The sequence below is a fragment of the Dasypus novemcinctus genome, chromosome 2, assembly GCF_030445035.2.
Source record: "Dasypus novemcinctus isolate mDasNov1 chromosome 2, mDasNov1.1.hap2, whole genome shotgun sequence".
NCBI classification, from domain to species: domain Eukaryota; kingdom Metazoa; phylum Chordata; class Mammalia; order Cingulata; family Dasypodidae; genus Dasypus; species Dasypus novemcinctus.
The window spans coordinates 7139546-7162781 of NC_080674.1; the positions used below are offsets into that span (position 1 = coordinate 7139546).

At 42.6% G+C, this 23236-nt stretch overlaps 1 protein-coding gene and 1 long non-coding RNA gene across 9 annotated transcripts in view; one reads left to right on the forward strand and one right to left on the reverse strand.

Moving 5' to 3' along the window:
• Positions 1-23236, forward strand: part of LOC101414242 (uncharacterized) — an 82559-nt gene that overhangs the window by 32423 nt on the left and 26900 nt on the right. The gene's annotated exons all lie outside the window — the stretch shown is intronic.
• LOC101445033 (FAST kinase domain-containing protein 3, mitochondrial-like) lies at positions 872-23228 on the reverse strand. Of its 4 annotated transcripts, none has more exons than XM_058306606.1 (7): positions 23118-23228; positions 20954-22424; positions 20283-20368; positions 17949-18123; positions 13455-13524; positions 13001-13115; positions 872-7469 (listed from the first exon to the last, which is right to left on the reverse strand). In XM_058306606.1, the coding sequence occupies exons 2-7, from the start codon at positions 22389-22391 to the stop codon at positions 7317-7319; spliced, it is 2037 nt and encodes a 678-aa protein (XP_058162589.1). In that variant the 5' UTR covers positions 22392-22424; positions 23118-23228; the 3' UTR covers positions 872-7316. The 4 variants fall into 4 exon arrangements, 3 of the variants coding, with proteins under 3 accessions (XP_058162589.1, XP_058162593.1, XP_071063527.1); XM_058306610.2 differs by having other exon boundaries at positions 23090-23208; XM_071207426.1 differs by lacking the exon at positions 872-7469 and adding an exon at positions 10247-11859.

The following is a 23236-nucleotide window of genomic DNA, read 5'->3' on the forward strand; positions in this document are numbered from 1 at the left end:
ACAGCCACACCTAGCACAAGCTGGGATGAGGTCTGCCTCAGGGCCCTTCTGGGCACCTGGGTGCTTTGGTGGCTGTCTGCCTCCACACAGGGGTGAGCATGCTGGTGGAGGCCCAGAGCAGACTCCTGGTCAGAGCTGTCATTCAGGAGAAGGTGGTTTCCAGAAAGGTGACATCGGGGACATTGGGGGGCTGCCCCCAATCCCACTCCCCTGGAGTTTCTTGTACCTGTCACCATTATCCACGGTGTTGTAGAGAAGGGGAATCTGAATTTCCATCATTTTTGAAGGGAAATTTCTTTTAACTTGAATTGCCTTTCATCTTTCAGGGCCCCATCATACTACAAGACACTGCAATGTATTCTATTCATAAAATCTTAATATTAGAAATGCCTTTTATTGGGTTTCCATTTTTAAAGCCGAGTTATAGAGAATGCATAGAAAGCAAACAAAACTGCAGAAGAGAATGGTAAAGGCTACAAGCCTGGATTTTTCTCTCAGCTGAAAAGCTGTGAGAAGCAAGGGGTGAGGGCAAAGCTAAGCTGTGGACTAATCTCCTTAGCCTCCAGGAGAGGGAAGCAGCAGATCCTGTGTAAGTTGATCAATCAAATGATGGTTAATTTCATGTCAACTAGAATAGGGAAAGTGATGGTTTGATGAAAAATCATGTTTTCAAAGCTAAACTATTCCTGTGTGTATAAACGTATTTTAAATATGACTTTTTTTTTTTAATGAATCTAAAACTAACCACTTACTTTATCGTTTTTTTTAAATTTTTTTTATTTTTTATTGACTTTGTAATAATATTACATTACAAATATATATGTGAGGTCCCATTCAACCCCACCTCCCCACCCCCCCTCTCCCCCCCCCAACAACACTCATTCCCATCATCATGACACACCCATTGGATTTGGTAAGTACATCTTTGGGCACCTCTGCACCTCATATACATTGGTTCACATCATGGCCCATACTCTCCTCCATTCCATCCAGTGGGCCCTGTGAGGATTTACAATGTCCGGTGATTACCTCTGAAGCACCATCCAGGGCAGCTCCATGTCCCAAAGACGCCTCCACCTCTCATCTCTTCCTGCCTTTCCCCATACCCTTCGTCCACTATGTCCACTTTTCCCAATCCAATGCCACCTCTTCTATGTGGACATTGGATTGGTTGTGTCCATTGCACCTCTATGTCAAGAGGAGGGTCAGATTCCACCTGGATGCTGGATGCAATCCTCCCATTTTCAGTTGTAATCACTCTAGGCTCCATGGTGTGGTGGTTGTCCTTCTTCAACTCCATCTTAGCTGAGTGTGGTAAGTCCAATAAATCAGATTGTAAGTGCTGGAGTCTGTTGAGGCTCAGGATCTGGCTATCACATTGTCAGTCCAGAGATTCAAATCCCCTAAATATAAATATGACTTTTTGATTAGGTCAATTCAGTTATGTCCTGACCCAGACGTTATTCTTCTTCCTGGAGTCCTTTATAAACAGGATGAGTATGGACAGAGTCACAAGAGGGAGAGAAAGGCAAGGAAGTCAGAAGCTGTAAGCAACGACACCCAGCAGAGGGCCTTTGCATGTACAGAGGAGTCCAGGATGGTGCAGCCTGGCTTTGGGGAGAATGTATTACCTGACGGGGCCTTGATTGAAACATTTTCATGGCTTCCTCACTACACATGTAACCGAACACACCCCATGGGAAATTCCCCCAGTCCTGGTATAATACTGTCAGGGGCCGAGCCGACTAGAACAGTAATGGTGTCCAGTGGTTTGATCCAACAAGCACCGGTCTGATTGTTCCTATGAGGCTGTTTGATCACTTGAACTCATTAGTCAGGTGACTGCACCTGTGCCTGATCATGTCTCCCAGCAAGGAGGAGCTTGCCTTGAGCTTTGAGGGAAATCTTATTTCACCAGTTGAAGGCATTAAGGGAAGAACTGATGGTTGCAGCAGTCAGAAAGAGACAGGCAGTTTCTCCAGGAGAATTCGTTATGAACTTCATTGGGGTTTTCAACTTGCTGCCTGCCATATGGTTCTTGGACTTGCCAATACCCACAATTACATGAACCAATTCATCTTTTAAAAATTCTCTGAATATTTACATGTATTTATCTTGTCTGTTTTGACTAAAGCAGACTTTGGTCCTGAGAATGGTTCTCGTGAAGCAGAACGTTTAAGATTTCTGAGTTGAGCCTGGCATTTGACAATCGGTTGTCTAATATTATTTAAGATTGCTAAAAGGTGCTGGGAGCAATATACCAGAAATGGGTTGGCTTTTGCCCTGAGGCCTGATGAGGTTAAAAGCTTATGGTTCTGAGGCCATGAAAGTGTGCAGTCAAGGCATCATCAGGAGACCCTTTCTCCCTGAGCTCAGCTGTGGGCAGTCAGGCACATGGTGTCTCTGCTTGCCACTCCCCTCCCCTCCAGCCTCATAGCTTCAGCTTCTGTGTGCACCAGCTTCTCTGCAATTCTGTGTTCCTTTCATTTAGGCTTTAGGCTCCTGGGGATGTCACCCTCGGTTTCTGCTTTCCTCTCTATCTCTGAAGCTTTCTTTGGTATCGGTGGCTTTTTATAACGGACAACAGTAAGAGGTTTCAGACCCAACCTGAGGCACATAAGCTAATCGAAGGCCCTTGTGGCAGTTTGATACGGTTCATGAATTCCAGAATTAGAGTTTGCCTTATGTTTATAACCTGGTCTGTTCTTCTGGGTTAGGGATACCGTTAGATTGTATTGACTTCAGAGGTTTCAGTTTTACTGGTTTAAATTATGACTACGGCTTTGATTGGGCCACATCACATAGAAAACAAGAAAGCAGAGGAGACAGTTGGAGTTTTTGAACCTGGAGCCCAGGAAAGAAATCCATAGAGAAGCAGATGCATGATGAAAATGATCAGGACTCATTAGACATGGTAGAGTCCCTGGGAAGATCGACGAGCCTGTTTCTTGATAATCTAGAGCTGTCCTTGTGGACAGCACAGCAGCTGAGCCTAGAGAGAAACCAGCCCTGGGAGACATACAAGACTTATCCCAGTCTCCAGGTGATATTGGGAGAAGCTGAGCCCACAGAGCCTTAAGGGGAAGAGGAAGCCTGAACACTTGCAGATGTTGACAGTCATCTTGCTCCAGCAAGTAGGAGTAGGCCTCGGTGAGGGAATTAACCTATGCTTTATGGCTCACGTGAGTATAAGCTCCTACCCCAGATACATGTCCTTTATAAAGGCCAACAGATTTGTGTTATTTTGCATTGCATCTCTTTGGCTGAGTAGTAGAGCCCTTAAGTGAAGAAAATTAATCCAAGCATCTCACCTATAGTAAGTTTACATGCATAAGAATTTATTAGTCATAAGGTCATGAGTTCCACAAAAAACTTGTCATGGACCACCCTATCAACCTCAGAAATAAACATGGAAAATATATTCATTCCAGTACAATATATATTCATTCCAGTACAATATTTCAAAACCTTAACTCATTTTAGGAGCAGTTTTAAGTACAAAATCTCATCAAAATCAGTTATAGGCATGCAATCTGTCCTGGGGCAAAAATTGCCCCCTCCTGTGGAATTGTGAAACTTAAAAACTAAGTTAACTGCCTCCATTATACAAATGAGGGACTTTTATAAAATAACAATTCCCATTAACATAGGGAGAAATTGGAAAGGAAACAGATCAGAGGTCCCAAATAGCTGCAGGCCCAAAGAATTGGGGGGAGTGCTGGAGGAAGAGTTGAATATGGGAGAATGTCAAGTATATGTAAGAAGCTATAATATTGAGAAAACTCTTTAGAAAATAAGGAAGGGTTATGTGTCAGGGAGCTTTAGTCTGGGGCATCTGGTACAGGGCAAGCTTCTAGGAAGTATGTGAGTACTCATTTTGTCATAGTGTGTTCTGTCATTGGGTGGAAACCCATACAATGAGTGCGAAGTTGTAGCCACATCTTGGGAAGCCCTGATGTTCCCAAATAGAGGGCATTGGGTCTCTCAAGAGAATCAGTGGCTCCCAATTAGTTAGGGCAGTCTAGTATGTCAAGCCCTCAGCATGATTACAGTATCTGTAAATCTGGTCCCTCAAGTAGTGAAGATTGTTTTTCCTTGGGGGCTCTGCACGGAATGGGAGAGAGGTATAGAATAGATGTCAGCAGGGCAAGTGGGGGGCAATGGAAATGCTTCACGAGATCATGCAATGGTGGATATAGTACATGTAGACTTACACCAAAAGTGTGTAAAAGTCTATAAGCTAAAATGTAAACCATAATATAGAACATAAGGAAGCTAAAAATTTAGAAATTTGTACAGCCTAAAATATAAACCATGATGTAAACCAAAATGGAAGCATGGTTGATAGCTAAGTTTCAAAATCTGTACATCAGCTACAGCAAATATAACATGAAAAGTAAGAAGAAAATGGCTGGGGAATTTGTACAGTCTAAAATATAGTGTTGCAATCAGCTCACAATAGGTTGGCTTGAAGTGAAGGCAATGCAAAAGTTTACAAAATAAAGGGACAGAGAGAGTGACATGAGAGAGGAGATAAAGATTGGACCAGGGACTCACAGCTTCTGGAACTCAGAGCCTCAACCCTAGTTTCCACGTTGTATTTATTGGAAACTACAATGCAGCTGTTTGCTATTAGAATTGCAACACCATTTACACTAATAGGGAACAACTGCAACATCTATGAACTGCAACTTCTACAATAGAACAGGTTTAACATTTACAACAAGTAACAGGTAAGTCAGTTTCCCACTACAATAAACCATGATGTAAACCAAATGGAAGCATGTTTGATAGCTAAGTTTGAAAATCTGTATATCAGCTACAGCAAATATATCATGAACATGTAAAAAGATCATTGCTGGGGTAAGGGGGAAAGGGCTTGATGTTGGATATATGGGAATCCCCTATATTGTGTATGTGAATTACTGCAATCTAAAACTTTTTTGTAGACAAAATTTAAAAATTAGAAAAATAATAGCTGTAGACAGTTTGGAAGAAATGAAAGTGACTTGCCACTGTATATACAGGGCAACACCTATTACAGTGATGAAAGGCAAAATGTCTGAAACAAAGCTTTATAATATTTTTCATTTTATTAATGCACCAGTGTATTTTTGCTTTATTTTAGTATTTCTAAATTATGTATTCTATTTCTAAACTTTAAAGCCATCACTATATTTTAATTTCCTATTAAATGAATTTGGCTTCATTGTTGAAGAAGTTTTGAACCTGAGTTTCAACCACGGCAGGGGAACAACACTGATGTGGGATGTTACTGATGGGGGCACATGAGAGGGGGGGGAAGTTTCCAGGGCATGTATATAGGGAATATAAAAATTTTCTGATATAGGTTGGTTATTTTTATAGTAGTTATATGTTGGGTATTTTTATAGTAGTTACAGTTACAAATGTCAACTGCGGAAATGCTGAAGTCCTTCCCAGTGGAGCTCTGTCACATTCCGAAATGGAACAATACTCCCCTAAGTGCAACGGAAAAGACCAACAAGGAAGGATGGTACAATAACGAGTCCTTGATGCTGATGACTATGTTAATGAGCCTGCATGCCTGAAATATAAAGTAGGCTTATTGCTGCAGGGTGCCTAAGAGTTACCTCCTGAGAGCCTCCATGTTGCTCATATGTAGCTACTCTCTAGCCAAACTCAGCATGTAAATGCATTACCTTCTCCCCAGCATGTAAATGCATTACCTTCAGACATGACTCCTGGGGATAAGCCTCCCTGGTGGTGAGGGATTGCTACCAATCACTAACTGGTAATGCAACTAGAAAGAGACCTTGAATAAAAGAGTCAACTCAGATCAGAATATCTCAGCCTACATGTTTGATTAAGTGTTAAAACTGCTTTTTGACCTTGAATAAAAGGGGGAAATGGCAAAGACAAATGAGTTTATATGGCTGAGTCTTCCATAGAGTCAGGAGGTCATCAGAGGGGTCATGCTTACACTCACCTCAGGAGACCCCAGAGAGAGACAAAGTAGATACAACCCTAGGTGCCGGTTTTCCTGAAGGCTATGGAGATCCACAGAGTATACGGTCATGGCAGGTGGTTTTGGAGTTCTGTGCCATGCCAGAGGGCCCTGTTTTGGAATTTGTGCTCTGAGTGTGATGGAGCTGGACTTAGATGTGACCTTCCTACACATGCCTCTTCTGTCACAATACTGAACCTGTGGTTGTTGCTAAGGATGGTGCATATGCAGGGGACTTGGATCTCTGGACTGCCCATGTGCCAGCTGATCCCTCAGCCTCAGCAGAGTTGTGTCTCCTACTCTCTCTGGTTCATTGGACTTACCCAGGTCAGCTAACAGGGAGGTGAAGTTGGTCAGCTACCACATAGGGAATCAAGAGTGGCAACAACGGCAAGCAGAGGAGTTGCATCCATCATCCATGTGGAATCTAAGTCCCCTCTTGATCTAAAGGTGGAGTGGACATCATCATCCCAGGGTACACAGAATGGGGGAATAAAATATGGATTAGAGCGGACTTACCGATATCCTACTATAAGACTTTTGTGACTAGTAATAGTAGAAATTGTAGCAATGAGGTGGAGAAAGTGACCACAGTAGTTGCTGAGGGCGGGGGGGGGGGGGGTGTTTGGGACTTTGAGTTGTCCTAAATGATACTGCAGGATCAGATGCTGGATGTTATGTATCCTGCCATTACCCACTGAATGTACTGGGGGAGAGTGTGAACTACAGGGTAAAGTATTATCTATGTGGTGCAACAGTACTCCAAAATGTGTTCACCGACTGCAATGAATGTGCCACAATGATGGAGGAGGTTGTTGGTGTGGGAGGAGTGGGATAGGAGGGTGGGAGGTATATGGGAACCTGTTATATCTTTTAAGTTTTTCTGTGATGTATGTATCTTTTAAAAACATACAATTTAGAAAAATGATGTGGGGGCTGGGGGGAGGTATATGGGAACCTCTTATTTTTTTTTATGTTTTTTAATGTAATATTCTTTCCGATCTATTAACAGAAAATGTGTTGGTTCCACATTGTATTAGTCAGTGAAAGGGGTGCTGATACAAAATACCAGAAATCTCTTGGCTTTATAAAGGGTATTTATTTAGGGTAGGAGCTTATAGTCACAAGGCCATAAATCATAAGTTACTTCCCTAAGCAATGTCTGTTGCCATGTTTTAAGCAAGATGACTCCTGACATCTGCAAGGGTTCACCTTCGTCTTCTCCTTAAGGCTCTGTGCTCCCAGCTTCTACTCTCAGCTGTAGGCTGTCTTTCTCCCAGGGTTGGTTTCTCTCTGGGCTCAGCTGCTCTGCTCTCCATAAGGCCAGCTGTCAACTATCAAGCAAATGGTTCTTCTCTCTTCCCAGGGCCTCTGCCTGTCCAATGGCGCCTGTTCTTTCCTCATGCATCTGCTTCTCTGTGTATTTACTTCCCAGGCTCCAGGTTCCAAAATTCAAACTGTCTCCTCTGCCTTGTTGTTTCCTCTGTGATGTGGCCCAATCAAAGTCTTAGTCATAATTTAATCAAGTAAAAGTGACGTCTCTGAATTCAATACAATCTAAGGGTATCACTAGCCCAGAGGAACAGAGCAGTTTACAAACGTCATCATTATTTCCTTTTGGAGTTCATGAATAACATCAAAGTGCCACACACATGCAGGAATCAAGGTGAAGCAGGCTAGTTCAGGGAATGGAAAGATGAACTTGGGGTCTGGCAGCAAACCACGACTGTGAGACACGTGCCCTCGGGCCCCTCCCTGTGGGAAGGACCTTGTGAGAATTCCCCATTGGGAACAGGGTTTTGTCTGGGATCAAAGGAAAGTCCCGAATATTCTTAAGGTGCTCGTCATGGGAATTGAAAGGTGGGGCAAGTAATCAAAACAGACAGGTGGGACCCCTTCCCTGACAAAGGGTGATGTAATTAATGGTTTAAAAAGTCAGCACAGAGGCTAAGTCAGCCCTTTCCCCCTCTTTTTGTCCTTTCTCGCTCTGCCTGGACCAGCATGCAAGTCCACCTGGGGACTTGTAATCTGCAGTGGGGACTTGTAATCTGTAAATCAGCCCTTTTGACCCTTTTTAGCCCCTTTTCCCTCTCTCAGCCTGGACCAGCCCACAAGTACACCTGGGGCCCATACTCTGTTCTTTTCTTTCTCTTCTCTCTTTTTCTTAATAAACTACTGGCCTTACTAAACTGGTATGTTCTTAAATTCTCTTTTGTAACATACCCAAGAACCTAGAGAAAATCTGGCAACAAGGGGTCCAGGCTGTCACCTAGTGAGAATTTCTCCCCACAGATCCTTCCTAGATAACTGCCCTTCCATCCTGACTTACGGACAGTGACTGACTGCTTTCCTGGTTAGTGAAACCCTCCCATGGCGCCCTGTTCTCTGGGGACTCATTTTCCAGAAGCTCAGATTTTAAACTATGAATTTCTAGTTACTTTGTCCCTAAGAGTTTCGTTCTTCCCTTATCCCTTTCTTCCACAGTTTACTATGAATAGCAAGCAGAAGTCAGGCCACATTTCCACATTTAGTTTGGAAATTTCCTCAGCTAAATATCCAAGTTCATCACTTTCAAATTCTGCCATCCAACACCTGGAGTCAATTTGCCAAGTTCTCTGGCACTTTATAGCAGCGGTTTTTACCAGGGGGTCTCTAAGCCTGAATTGAAAAAAAAAAAAAAAATTCTTGTGGGGATGTATTGGTGTGGGTGTGATACATTTATTAAATAATATGCAATATATTGTGGACTTCGTGAGGGGTCCATGGCTTATACCTGACTGGTAAAGGGGTCTGTGGAACAAAAAAGGTTAAGAACCCCTGCTTTAAAGCAAGGATCATCTTGTTTCCAGCTTGCAATGACATATTCATTATTTCAAAGGTCTTGTCAGAAGTATCTTTTGCATCCAGGTTTCTACTAACAATCTCTTCAAAACAATAGAGGCTTTTTTCTATTAAGGTCTGACAAGTCTTCCAAAATCAACCCCTTAATCATTTATAAAACTATTCACACCTTCTTGGTGTTTGCATAGCAGCATGCACCCCACTCTCTTGGTATCAGTTCCTCTTATAATTTGCTGAAAGCTGCTGGGAGCAAAGTACCAGAAATGTGCTGGCATTTACAATGGGGATTTGTTAGCAGAAGAGCTTAGAGTTCTGAGGTTGTGAATGCATCCAAACCAAGGCATCATCAGGGCACCCTTTCTCCCTGAGCTGCAGCTAGGGGCCATCAGGCCCATGGGGGTGCCCACCTGTCCACCCTTTCTCCTCTGGCCTTGCTACTTTCAACTTCTATCAGAAGTGGTGTCCTCTCCGCTTTTTTTTTTTTTTTAAAGATTTATTTATTTCCCCCCCTCCCCTGGTTGTCTCTTCTCTGTGTCTATTTGCTGCGTCTTGTTTCTTTGTCCGCTTCTGCTGTCGTCAGTGGCACGGGAAGTGTGGGCAGCGCCATTCCTGGGCAGGCTGCATTTTCTTTTCGTGCTGGGCAGCTCTCCTTATGGGCCGCACTCCTTGCACGTGGGGCTCCCCTATGCCGGGGACATCCCTGCGTGACATGGCACTCCTTGCGCGCAGCAGCACTGTGCATGGGCCAGCTCGACACGGGTCAAGGAGGCCCGGGGTTTGAACTGTGGACCTCCCATGTGGTAGACAGACGCCCTAACCACTGGGCCAAGTCCATTTCCCCCTCTCCGCTTTTGTGCTCTGTTCATTTCAGCTTCTGGCTTCCAGAATCTTCTTGCTCAGTCTGGGTTCCTTTCTGTCTCCGTTTTTGTTTTGTTTTGTTTTTTTTGTTGTTGTTATCTGCATTTTTATTCCACCATTTATAAAGGACCACAGAATGGAAGAGACTCATGCAGAGGGAAGCAGATTTGGCTGAACTGATAGGGCATCCGTCTACCACATGGGAGGTCTGGGTTCAAAACCCAGGGCCTCCTGACTCGTGTGGTGAGTCGGCCTATATTCAGTGCTGATGTGTGCAAGGAGTGCCGTGCCATGCAGGGGTGTCCCCACGTACGGGAGCCCCACGCGCAAGGAGTGCGCCCCATAAGGAGAGCAACCCAGCATGAAAAAAGTGCAGCCTGCCCAGGAGTGGCATCGCACACAGAGAGCTGATGAAGTAAGATGACGCAACAAAAAAAGAGACAGATTGCTGGTGCTGCTGACAGGAACACAAGTGGACAGAGAAGAACACACAGAGAATGGACACAGTGCAGACAACTGGGGGGAGAGCGAAAGGGGAGAGGGAAAAAAAAAAGACTCATGCAGGATCATGCAATTTAATTAAATGCCCTTAACTACATAATTTGATCAAAAGGTCCCTCCTAGTATAGGTCTGTATGTACATGATAATATTCTGAGGTCCAGAAAAGCTTCAAACTACTGCAAATACGAGATTAAATAGCATTAAAGACTGTTTCCAATGACCAAGTGGGTATGGACACTCCATGCATGACACAGCAATAGAAATAGGAAAAATATAACCAATGAACAGTGCTATTTTGCTGAGACAAGCTCAGCAATAGGTTGGCTCGAAGGGAAGGCAACACAGAACTTAAAGACATAAAAGGACAGAAAGAAAGACACAAGAGAGGAAATAAAGATGGGACCAGGGGACTCACAGCTTCTGGATCAGAGAGCCTCGACCCTAGTCTTCACATCATATTCATTAGAAATTACAAAGCAGTAGCTTTCCATGTTTACTTTTAGGCTGTTTGTTATTAGAACTATGACCTTTACAATACTAGGGAACAGGCCATACAAAATCCAAATGCCTCCTCAGACCAACAACTGTTCTGCTGACAAGACAGTGTTCCATCTAGTCAAGGCCTGGTGTTCCTAACCCACACTTCTTATCTGTGTTATGGAAACATTCTAACTTCAAGCCAGGTTCCCATGTTCAAATTGAACCTACGTTCCCATAAATCAATTCATTTGACCTCTGCAGTAAGGTGGGTCCTGGACCCAGGAGAGAAGGTGGGGTGATCATCCATCTCAGTGTCTCCATTTCCACTTCTCTGGCCCATCTTGCCTCCCTCTCTTAGATCACATGAAAACTGATAAAGGTGATTGGGAAGTCTGGTAATTTAATATTCCCTGGGGGAAGCCGATGGAAGTAGGGGCATAAATTCTTTGTGGTTTCTGAAATCCTTTTTTTTTTTTTTTTTTGGCTTGTAAGACCTCTAGCTGATAGCATGAGGAGAACCCCCACATTGCTACATGAGACACATCTGCTTCCCTATATTTTATTGAAGAACTATTTCTGTATAATTATAATTATAAATGGTATAATAATTCAAAGTGCTGTCATCTGTTTATCCATTGCTCCTGCTCACCATATATTACATCTGTTAACAAAGTACATCAGGAAATGGGAGAAAGCATTTCTTATATTAGTAAGAAAAGGAAATGGAGGTTTCTAAAAGAGCATACTAGTTTCATTTACCAGATAACTGTTATAAGATGACAGATTTAAAAATATTCATTATGTTCACTTATTGTACTTGATTGTTTGACATAAAAAATCAAGTATCCATGATACTAATATTAAACTGAACTTGAGTTTTAAGTCAATCACTGACACCTGGTAAACACAGTATAAGGAAAATTAAAGGTTCCTTCCGTGTCTCTGAAAGATTTGGACAGACCCTTTGCAGATTGCCAAGTAGTTGAGAATTACGCAAAATGGCTAATTCACAAATAAAACTTGTTTTTCTACTGAGGCCCATAAAAACACACTTTTTTCATGATCTGAGTTCTGAAGTCACTATTCCTTCTTGTCAACAGTGAACCCCAGGGTTTTGAGAAAACAATTTTCTTTGTAAATATTCCACCAGTTCAAGCCTTGATTTTAGCATCTCAACCTCATGATAGGGGATCTGTTGTGGGAAAAAGAAGAAAAAAAGGAACTGGCTATTGTAATCCTTCACAACTGCAATTACCATGTTGAACTAGTTGGTCTCTAACAACCTGCCCCCACCCTTGCACACACACAAGAATGGAAGCTCCTTGAGGGCAAAGTCTCAGCTAACTTACTTGTGTACTCCCAGAGCCCAGAACAGGGCCTGGCACATAACAGGGGCTCTATAAATATCGATTGGATAAATAGGAGGGATATTTAAAGAAGGACCAAACACGATCCCTGTCCTCAAAGACACAATCAACCCTAGAAGGAAGAACAAGCTGAAGGAGAGAGTGTGAGGAAAATCAGCGCTCCAGCCCTCAGGGGGAGTCGGGGCTCTAGGCTGTGGGGAAAGAAGCCGCGTGTGGGTGCTGCTGACAGACACAATTTAGTCATGGGGAGATGCTGTCTGCAGGGAGAGGGGACACCTGGGCAAAGGAGCAAGGCAAGAGAGAAGGGGGGATGCTGGGGGGAAGGTGGTAACAAGGTGGGCCTGCAGGGGGTACTGCACGGCTCCTGTGAGCAGGAAAAGAGGCTCCTGTGAGCAGGAAAGAAACAAGGTTCTAATCACAGGCTGCATGACGAGAGTTTTCAGATTAATCTGGGGAAACGTACAAGAAGAACTGGACAAGAGGAAGCCAGAGAGGAAAGCAGGGAGCAGACTAGCACCAACACCTTAGAGAACTGGGAAAACTCACCAGCATTCTCTGGTCACTCATCATCGTTATGCCTTATTAAGTAACTTACAAAGGAAACAATAAGGTCTTAGGCATTAGGTGGTGATTAAGATACTGGGTTTAGTGAGTCGCTTGCACTCTTACCCTTACATAATATTCCAATAATTTAGTAACTCTAAAAGCAGAGTTGAGCATAGCTGATAAAGAATACAGGTATACTCTGCTTTGGGAAAACTGAAGGTCTGAAAATCCTGTATTTCAAAATGTAAGCCAAAGATTTATGAAAAAAATCAAGTATCTTGAAAAGCCTACTTAACAAAGTGGGTACTTAAATTAGAGATATAAGATTCATGGCCCACTGGGCTAGTGGACTATATAGGACCATGGGAAAAGCAAGTCTGAGTCGGGATTACTTTCGGGGTGGGGGGAGTGGAATCATACCTGGACAACTTGATAACCAAGTAACCGGAGGTGCCGCTGTTTAATAGCTTCTTTTCCTAGTAAATTTTTGCAGTTAAAACAAAATCTTCTGGGGCCATCAATGCACAGTGCTACTCTGAAAAAAAAAAATCAAAGAGAAGGAAATTTATTTTTTAAAACAATCCAAAATATTCTTATTATTTTGTTGCCAAAATTTACTTGGGATTTGGCTATTCCTAATGGCCAATATTTTCACATCAATCACCAATGTGTTATTCTTTAGTCTACTGAAAAAGTTCTCGGCTTTATTAATGGTGCTGTTTATAAAATTTTACAAGAAATTTCCAAAAAATATATCATGAAAAGTAGTTTTAATTTCCACAATCATCTATTTTTCTCACCCTTTTAAGAAAATGATCCTTGCCTACTCACCTCAACAGGCCTTGTAACATAAAAACCACAACAGTTTCTTTACCTTTTGTGTACATCTTCATCAACTGTAAATGGTAATACAAATCCTTCTTTATCTAATTTAATTTCAATATCTGGTGAGAGAAGAAAGGATAAAAGTCTTCGTGTGATAACCTCACAAACACTATCTTCCTTTACTTCTTTCTTTTTTGTGATTTCTTCCAAACAGTATTTATCAACAGGACTAAAGGCTGCAAAGTGATGACCACAACCAAATGAGGGTGAGGATGTTCACTCAGTCAGGTTCAAGAACAAGCCCGTCGGCCTGAAATTAGGGAGGCTTCCAGTGCTAAAGCAAGGAGTAGGTCCTCCAATCAGCAGGGGCGCAGTAGGAACCATGCACTTCCTCCTTCTCCTTACAAATGGCGGCACACCTTCAATTCAGTCAGTGAAGAAAATCCTCGAAGTTCAGCAATATTAGACACCTAAGCAACTCGACATGTCCACCGCTTCCAGTGCCTCCCGACAGCTAACACAGCTCACGACCCATGAAATGTGGCAGAGGGGCCTGCCTGGAGTTCCCTTCCAGCCCTCTGGTGTATGCCATTCCTTTTGGAGAAAGGGCCATGACAGTAGGAGAGGCTGAACATGCGACCATTTGAAGGCTATCAGATAAGGTGGAGGTAAGTATTTGTACAGGAAAGGGATAAAATGGGGCCATAGGGATATCTTTGGGTGGGGCTTTGTGGGCTTGAGGGGGGATAGGGATGGGAGGATGTGTAATATGGCCGAAGAAACTGGGGGGAGAGTGGGGGAACATATGAACATAGGAGATTGTCAGGTATGTGGTTGAGAGTATAATGTTGAGAAAACTTTTTCAAAAACATAAAGGTTACCTGTTTAAGATGCTTAAAGGAGAGAGTCTGACACAGGACAGGCTTTTAGGGAGTGTGTGGGTGCTCATTTTGTCATAGTGGGTTATATCATCGGATGGAGACCCATACAATGAGCATGAAGGTATACCCACATCCTGGGGAGGACTGACGTTCTCAAATAGAGGTAATTGTATCTCTCAAGAGAAATGGTGGTTCCCAATGCTTTAGGACAGTCGAGCATGTCAAACCCTCAACATTGTTGCAAGTATATTTGAACATGGTCCTTCAAGCAAAGAAGAGTGATTGTCACTGTGGGCCCTGAGGGGAGGAGGAAAGAGGTAGGTGGAATCAGTGTAACTGTGGGGCAATGGAAGTGTTCCACAAGATTATGCAAGGATGGATATAGGACATGTTAAATTACACCAAAAATGTATAGGGGCCTATAAGCTAAAATGTAAATCATAATGTAAAACATAAGGTAACTACAAATTTAGAAAATTTTATCGTCTAAAATATAAACCACAGTGTAAACCCAAGTGTAACCTTGTTTGAAAGCTATTGTCTCAATATCTGTACATCAGGGAAGTGGACTTGGCCCAGTGGACAGAGCATCCGTCTACCACATGGGAGGTCCATGGTTCAAACCCCGGGCCTCCTTGACCCGTGTGGAGCTGGCCCATGCACAGTGCTGATGTGCACAAGGAGTGCCGTGCCACACAGGTGTCCCCTGCATAGGGGAGCCCCATGTGCAAGGAGTGCGCCCCCTAAGGAGAGCTGCCCAGTGTGAAAGAAAGCGCAGCCTGCCCAGGAATGGCGCTGCACACACAGAGAGCTGACGCTGCAAGATGATGCAACAAAAAAAACCACAGATTCCTGTGCTGCTGACAACAACAGAAGTGGACAAAGAAGAACACGCAGCAAATAGACACAGAGAACAGATGACTGGGGCGGGGGGGGGGAAGGGAAGAGAAATAAATAAATAAATTTTAAAAAAAATCTGTACATCAGTAGCAGTAAATGTAGTTTGAATATGTAAAAAGATTATTTCTGGGGAACAAACAAAGTGTCTGATGTTGAATATGTGGGCGTACCGTATATTGTATATATGAATTACTGTGGTCTAAAACATTTCTGAAGACAAGCTTAATAATTAGAAAAAAAAAGAAAAAGAAAGGACATAGGCACTGAGTAAGAGACGAAGAAGTTGCCTTGCCAATGTGCATACAGGGCAACACATTGCAGTGATGGAAGGCAAAACATCAAAAACAAAGCTTTTGCATTTTTAAATTTTTTGATACCCCAATTTATTTTTACTTTAATTTTTCTAAATTAGCATGTATTCTATATCTAACCTTTAAACCCATCACTATATTCCATTTTACTATTAATGGTACCTGGCAATATATTGGGCTTCATTTTCGGGGAGGTTTTGGACCACAGAGGGGTTCGATGGTGGTGGGGGAGGAATACTGGTGTGGGGTGTTATTGGTGGGGGGGCGCGTGGTTGGGAGAGAGTTCTCCAGGGCATATGTGCAGGGTGCATAAAAATGTTTGGTATTTTCATAGTGGTTACAGTTGGGAATGACAGCTGGGGGAGCTCTGTCACATTCCCTAATGGAACAGCAACAATCCCCCTAGTGCAATGGCTAAGACCAATAAGGAAGGATAGTTCCCCAATGAGCCCTTGATGTTAATGACTATGCTTGTGAGCCTGTGTGCCTGAAATAAGAACTAGGCCTAGAGCTGCATGGTGCCTAAGAGTTACCTCCTGGGAGCCTCTGTTTGCTCAAATGTGGCCAGTCTTGAAGCCAAACTCAGCATGTAAATGCACTGCCTTCCTCGCAGCATGGGACATGACTACCGGAGATGAGCCTCCCTGGCACCGAGGGATTACTACCAAGTACCAGCTGATGATGTGGCTGGAGAATGATGACCTTGAATAAAAGGGTCAACTCAGACCAGCAGAATATCTCAGCTACATGTAATATCAGGAGTTAAAAATGTTTTTTGACCATGAATAAAAGAGGGAAATGGAAAGGACAAATGAGTTTATATGGCTATGAGTCTCCAAAAAAGAGCTGGGAAGTCATCAGAGGGGTCACCCTTACACACACCTCAGCAGAGTCCCAGAGACAGCTAAAATAGATACAACCCCAGGTATTGGTTCTTCTGAGGGCTACAGAGAACCACAGGTTCTATGGTCATGGCAGATGGCCCTACTTGCCATGTCAGTTGGCCCTACTTTGGAATCTGTGTTCCTGAGTGTGATGGAGTTGGACTCAGATGTGATCTTTGTTCACAAGCGTCTCCTGTCACTTTTACTGGACCTGTGGTTGGCGCTGGAGTTTAGTGTATACTCAGGGGACCTGAATTTCTGGACTGTCCATGTGACAGCCAGGCCCTGAGCCTCAACAGACTTGCAACTCCTACACTCTGGTTTATTGGATTTATCCCAGCCAGCTAACAGGGAGGCGAAGAAGGTCAACCACCACACCAGGGAGCCAAGAGTGCCTACAACTGCAAACAGGAGAACTGCATCCATCATCCAAGTGGAATCTAAGCACCCTCTTGATACAGAGGTGGAGTGGACATAACCATCCCAGGGTCCACAGAATGGAGGAATAGAGTATGGATTATAGTGGACTTACTGATATTCTATTCTGAAACTACTGTGATTAGTAATGGAAGTAAATGTAGTATTGAGATGGAGAAAGTGGCCATGGTAGCTGCTGAAGGTGGAGAGTGGGAAGAAGAGATGTGATGTGGGGGCATTTTCAGGTCTTGGAGTTGTCCTGGGTGGTACTGCAGGGACAGTTACTGGACATTGTATGTCCTCCCATGGCCCACTGGGTGGACTGGGGGAGAGTGTAAATTATAATGTGGACCATTGACCATGTGGTGCAGTGGTGCTCAGAGATGTATTCACCAAGTGCAATGAATGTCCCATGCTAATGGAGGAGGTTTTTGTTATGGGAGGAGTGGGGTGAGGAGGGTGGGGGGATATATGGGGACCTCATTTTTTTTTAATGTAACATTAAAAAAAATAAAGACAAAGAATTAAAAAAAAATGAAGCCTATCAGAGATGGTCCTTTTTGAGATGACTTTTTTTTTAAATTGAAAGAAGAGACTTGGACTTGCAGTCAGCACTATCCAGTAGCTCTTTCTGGGATGATTTCTGTGCTTACATCTGTGCTAATGTGGTAGCCACAAGCTACAGGAGGCTTTGGAGAACTTGAAATGTGATATACGAGTAGGGAAATGACTTATAAATTTTATTTAAGTTTAATTTAAATTTAAGTAGCCATCTGTACTAGTGGCTACTATACTGGACAGCGCAGGCCCAGAATATAAGAGCAGCTAAACAGTCACAAGCACTTCTGTGTTATTTCCTCATTTATTCCCTCTTGCCATAGGTCTTTGTGCTCAATATTCTTCTTACTCACATTTTACAGATGAGGAAGCAAACAGAAAAAGGTTAAAAAGGGTAAATACACTGTGCGAAGACATTCTGCTCATCTGTGGCAAGCTGGATTTAAATACAGTCTATATTCTACTGTCTACACTCTATAGCCTCATGCAGGGGAGCGAAGATTCCATTTTACATTCTGTGGCTACTAAGCCCCACCTATCTCTCAAAGAGAACACAACCACTAAGGTTCTGTAACAAACACCTACTACTTACCTATTGTATACCAATAGGGTGTTAACACTTTGGAAGCAAAGTAGGATCTTGCTCCTAAAAGGTCAACCAATCCAATCACCACAGATTTATGAAGGTGAAAATCCACAGGGGTCTCCAGGGAATGGCATGGAGTAAGAAATGATTTCACTTGATATTTAGGAAGAAGTTTGGGACCCTAAAAATTATATATACAAACATGAGAGAGAAAAATAAGATACAAAACCAGAGAATAAATTGAAGGTAGTGAGTCACCTATGTATAAAAGTTTGATATAAAATGACTTTAATACATGATATTTTTCCAGGACTTAGGACAGATATCTTCCTTCAAATGCCAATGAAAAATATCCTTGTTAGTTCAAGTCTAATAGCTCAAAATATCTTAGTCTGTGTTTGAAAAGTAGTTACTGTAAAAAAGAAAACTAAACATCAGGACAATGCTGTCAAGTTCAAGAAACATCTCTGAAACTCAGAATTGCTTTAAGGGCCTGAAGGACACTCAGTTAATTTTTTAATCCAAGAAAAAAATGATAAAACTGACATCTCAATTCAGTAAATAAAGGATAGCTATGGAATAAACAGTACTGGAAAATTGGTTATTTATCTAGAAAAGAACAGTTACATTCCTAGCAAACATCAGACTACGGGCATATCTCCTTGTACTGAGTTTTCTTTACTGCACTTTGCAGATAGCATTTTTTAATAAAATGCAGGTTTGTGGCAATCCTGTGTTGAGCAAGTCTATCAATGCAAGATTCCCAACAGCATGTGCTCACTTCATCTCTGTCACATTTTAATTGAGGTATATACATTTAAGAATAAAAACACTACTACTGTATACTTAAAAGACTACAGTATACATGCACTGGGAAACCAAACCATGCATGTAACTCGCTTTATTTAAGTGGTCTAGAATCTAACCTGCAAAATCTCCAATATAGTAAATCCCAGGTGGACTAAAGATCCAATGGGGAAAAATTAGTAAAATATTTGTACAAACGCATATTTGGTGAAATATTTTTATGCACCATGGGAATGTCAGGAGCCGTTAAAAGATGGGTAGATTTGGTCACACAAAACTTAAAAACACAACCCAATAGAAAGACAAAGTTAGGGAGCAAGAAGGCAATTCCTGGGAAATAGAAATGGCCAATAAACATTGGACAAAATGCTCAACATCATTAATGCTCATTCAAATGCAAATTAACCACGACGAGACACCCTTTTCCACTGAACTGAGCAGCGAAAGTTAAAGGGACTAACAACACTGTGCAGCGCAGGTGGGGGAGACACAGCCACCTTCACTCACTGCAGGGGAGACGTGACTTCTACCACTCAGAGTCACTATCTACTGACATTACACCAATAGTCCCACTCTTGGCATTCTAGTCTGCAGATTAAAGGATCATGGGCCCCAGTAGAAGGACATGCAAGGGTGATTACTCCAGCACTGCTGATAGAGACCAAAGGTAGAAAGAACCTGAAAGCCTATAAGCTGGGGAACGGGTAAGTCCCATAAAATATTACACCACTTTGAAAAAGAATATATTTGATCCACACACATTGGCTTCGAGGAAGGTCTATGATATACTGGACACAACAGCAAATTGTACAGTACTGTGAACAGTGTCATCCAATGAAAAGAAAATTGGTTTATATATTTGTGTACATTTCCCATAGAAAGCACAGTTACCACTTTGTTATTTCAGGGAAGGGAGGTGGTTGGGGTTAATTAATTTTAACGTTTATCTTTATATGCCTTGGTATTGTTTAAACTTTTTAAAACAGAACAGTAATGTCGTTCCATTTCTTTACCCTATACCAAGAACGTGATCCTGAGTCATGTCTGAGGACAAAGCAGAGGATGACCAAGTCTGGGGACAGTATTTCTGATCACACAAAAATGATGCGCTGTGAAAGTTACCAGAGTGAATCTTTATAGCACAGACGCCACCTAAACTAACTCTACCAGAGATGAATGAAATTTGACTTGGTTTAAAAATGCACTCAGAAATAATTAGGATTTGTAGAGCTCAGAGATTCAGACTTTTTTATCAAATGGCTACCGCGTGCTAAGGAGTACTAAGACTCATATGCCTTCAACACTTGAAACTGTCTAGAAATCTCATACAGCAGGAAGTGATCCTACAGGATGAGACAGAAATGGAACCAAGTTATCAAAGAAAAGGCTAGCTGCCACACCTAGCTCCAAGTAAATGAAAGTTTTCCTTTGAATAAGGTTATGGAGACAAGTCAAAAGAGAAGTGACTTAGTTTTCACAACAAGAAAACTGTTCACCTTCAGTGAAATACTGCCATACGCTTTGTGTTTTTACCTTATAGAATGGACATTCTAGGACCGAGGATAAGTACAGTTGTGTCAGTTGTGCCAGACTCAATCTGTCCAGATATGATTCTTCACCTGAAATAAAAAGCATCCCAGTTACATTTGAAGTTTGGTACATGTAATGAAAAAAATTATGAATACACAGCACTAATTCATTCATTCCAGAAGTGTGATGGGTTTTTAAGCGACACTAGAAAATGAACTTGCTAGAATTATGCCCTCTTGTTCAACCAGTGAAATCTCATTTTGACTTCTACAAACCCAAGCTCTTAACTTTTCTTAGTGGGATTAGTGGAAATCTTTTAAGTACAAGATCCAGAAAAGTAACATATCTGAAGTCAAGACGAACAATGCCATCCTCTCAAAGGATTAGAGTTGCTCTCAATCTACAGGATATTACTGTGTCTCACAATCATGGTATTCCCACAAGAACACAACTCTAGCTAGGGCAGCAGGATATGTGTACCCAAACTACTTTCGTCCCTTTAGAAGATGCTCTAACATTCTTTAACCTGGGTTTCTAGCCTGCCACTTCAGACATTTTCTTGGGATCATGAGGGAAGAGAAACAAAGGCAGAGCGTCGTTCAATGTAAAAGGTACACAGACCTTAAAGCATCACGAGTTCCTTCTTCCACTCTCAGAAGTTATAATCAACTCACCTTGGAGCCGCTGAAGAAAATAAGGGTTAAATAGTTTTGCCATAAAGTTGACTGGATGGCGTTCAATAAGCAAACATGAATGGAGAAGTCTCAGTAGTACTTTGGGTGGAAAAGAATTGAAATGTGTGAAGAGAATATTTTCTAGCTTCTTAAATAGAGCAGAGGCATTGGGTGGTAAATAATTGAGTTTTCCAAATGATTCCATTATCACAGAAATCTGAGTAAGTGAAAACTTTTCTGATTGGCAAACAAAATTTTCTGCCACTGTATCCAAGATGGGCTTTGAAAGAATCAGTCTTCTACTACAGTATTCCGTAATTTTGCTGACAATTTCAGGATTCAAGGAAAGACAAAGTGCAGCTATGTTTTGCTCCAGGGCTTTTGTAAAAAGTCTGTCCGTGTGCCCAAAGTAGATGAAAGCCTCCAAGACTTTACTTAGTTCCTCATTAGTGAAACTACAGAAATGCCTGACAGCATATTTACCCAATTTTATAACCAGAGGACGTGCCTGAGTTTGATCAAGGACCACTAAGGCCCTAAGCATTTGGCTGATCCATGTAGGACTCAGTTGAGAAACTACTGACAGAGAGTAGTTGTTCATCCTATCTAAAAACATCTGGAGTTGGTGCACTTTTTCAGGACATGCCTGCAGTAGTCTATAAAGGGCCACCATATCTTTAGCGGTCAATGCTTCCAAATTTTCATCTTGCAGTTGACATAGAATCAATTGTACTGTTGCACAACCTGGACCTTGCAGTTTAATCAGACTTTCTGCAAGAATACAGAGATTGTGAACTTCCAGGCTACCCTTTCTGAGACGACTCTGGCACTCTGCCACCAGGCTATCCAACAAGCCACTTTGAGGATCCCCATGCAACAGGATCAGAGCTTGCAGAGCAGTCACTAAACCAGTGTTTGACAGATGTGAGGGTTCCTGTTCAAACTGAAAGCATAAAGCTTTGAAGATGTTATTCTCTAAGATTTCTTTCGGCAGCCTACTGTGGCCCTCTTTTTTTTCCAGTTCACATATCCACTGCAGAGCTCTTGCTGCCACAGTTTCAGACAGAGTGTCCAACGTGCTTATAAAATTTAACACTTCTTTTGATGAAGTCAAGTTGCTTAGTTTTCTGTAAAATATCTGTTCATCCATGTTGTCAGTATTTTCTTCCAGCCTCTTCCAGGCCCATACTTGAGAAAACATTGGCTCACCAACTGGATGGGGGTCATTTCCATTTTCTGAATGGAACTTTTTACAACAGGCATGATGGAACCTGACCCTGAAAGGTGTGGACTGTTGTGAAAAGAGCAAGGGACATGGATGCGCTTTGGCTGCCTTGTGAACATGATTCGCAGCTTGATGTTTCAGAGCAGCCATAGCTCCATGTGCTAGACAATCCAACAAATGACAAAGGTTCCTCCGCAAGGTGATTAAAGCCATGCCATTGGAATTTCAAGTCCTCTTGATCTACAGCTAAATTAAAACAAAGTAAAACATGGTCAAATATATGGAAAACATGACTTGCCCAACATCATCAGTTCTTATGAAACTAACGCAGAGAAACAAAAAGAAGCTTAATAATTTTTTCACTAAAATAATTACAGGGAAAGCAGATGAGAAAAGTGAAACCCACTTTACACAGCTAGTTAAGGAGTTGATGAGATTCAAACTCATAGCCTACGTCTTAGCCACACCTCCTACATACATACGTACATATATGTAGGTTGAAGGAAGAACTACGTATGCTTAAAAGTATCCTTCCAAAATCTTAACCGAATCCCACTTCCGAGGGGAAACCAACACTTTAGAGCCCCTTAACCCTTTTTTTGACCTATCTGGGATTTTACAACTTTATTTGTTGGTCTAGTTGAGTAAATTTACTTTTAAGCACACGTAGTTCCTTCCTTCAAGTATGGCCAGTGGAACTAGAAAGAGAAGAGCAAAAGGTCAAAGAAGAGGAAGAGGTGACCTCCTAAACGCCCCCCTGGGGGCTCGGGGGAATCTGAAGGACAAGGGAAGGAGACCCCGGCGGCCAAGTCCCTCCTAGGCAAGAAAGGACCCATACCCCGCGGGCCGGCCCCCAATCTCGGCGCCCCAGGCATTCGCGCGCTAGCGGGAGCCGCGGCGGGAACAGGAACCTGGAAGCCTGCAAGGACCTCTACGCACCTCGGCCACCCGGGTGCAAACAGCACCGGACAGCACCGGCGACCCAAGGAGCGTCCCACGCTGCTCAGCCCGCAGCCAGGGCCGAGAGGGGACGGGGAGGCCGGTAGACCCGCTCCACT

Coding starts and splice junctions, on each gene's coding strand:
- LOC101445033 (XM_058306606.1), bottom strand. CDS start 22,391: ATGGCTTTAATCACCTTGCGGAGGAACCTTTGTCATTTGTTGGATTGT. Junction 20,369..20,953: donor TTTTCTTCAGCGGCTCCAAG/GTGAGTTGATTA, acceptor TTTTTATTTCAG/GTGAAGAATCATATCTGGAC. Junction 18,124..20,282: donor TAGAATGTCCATTCTATAAG/GTAAAAACACAA, acceptor TATAATTTTTAG/GGTCCCAAACTTCTTCCTAA.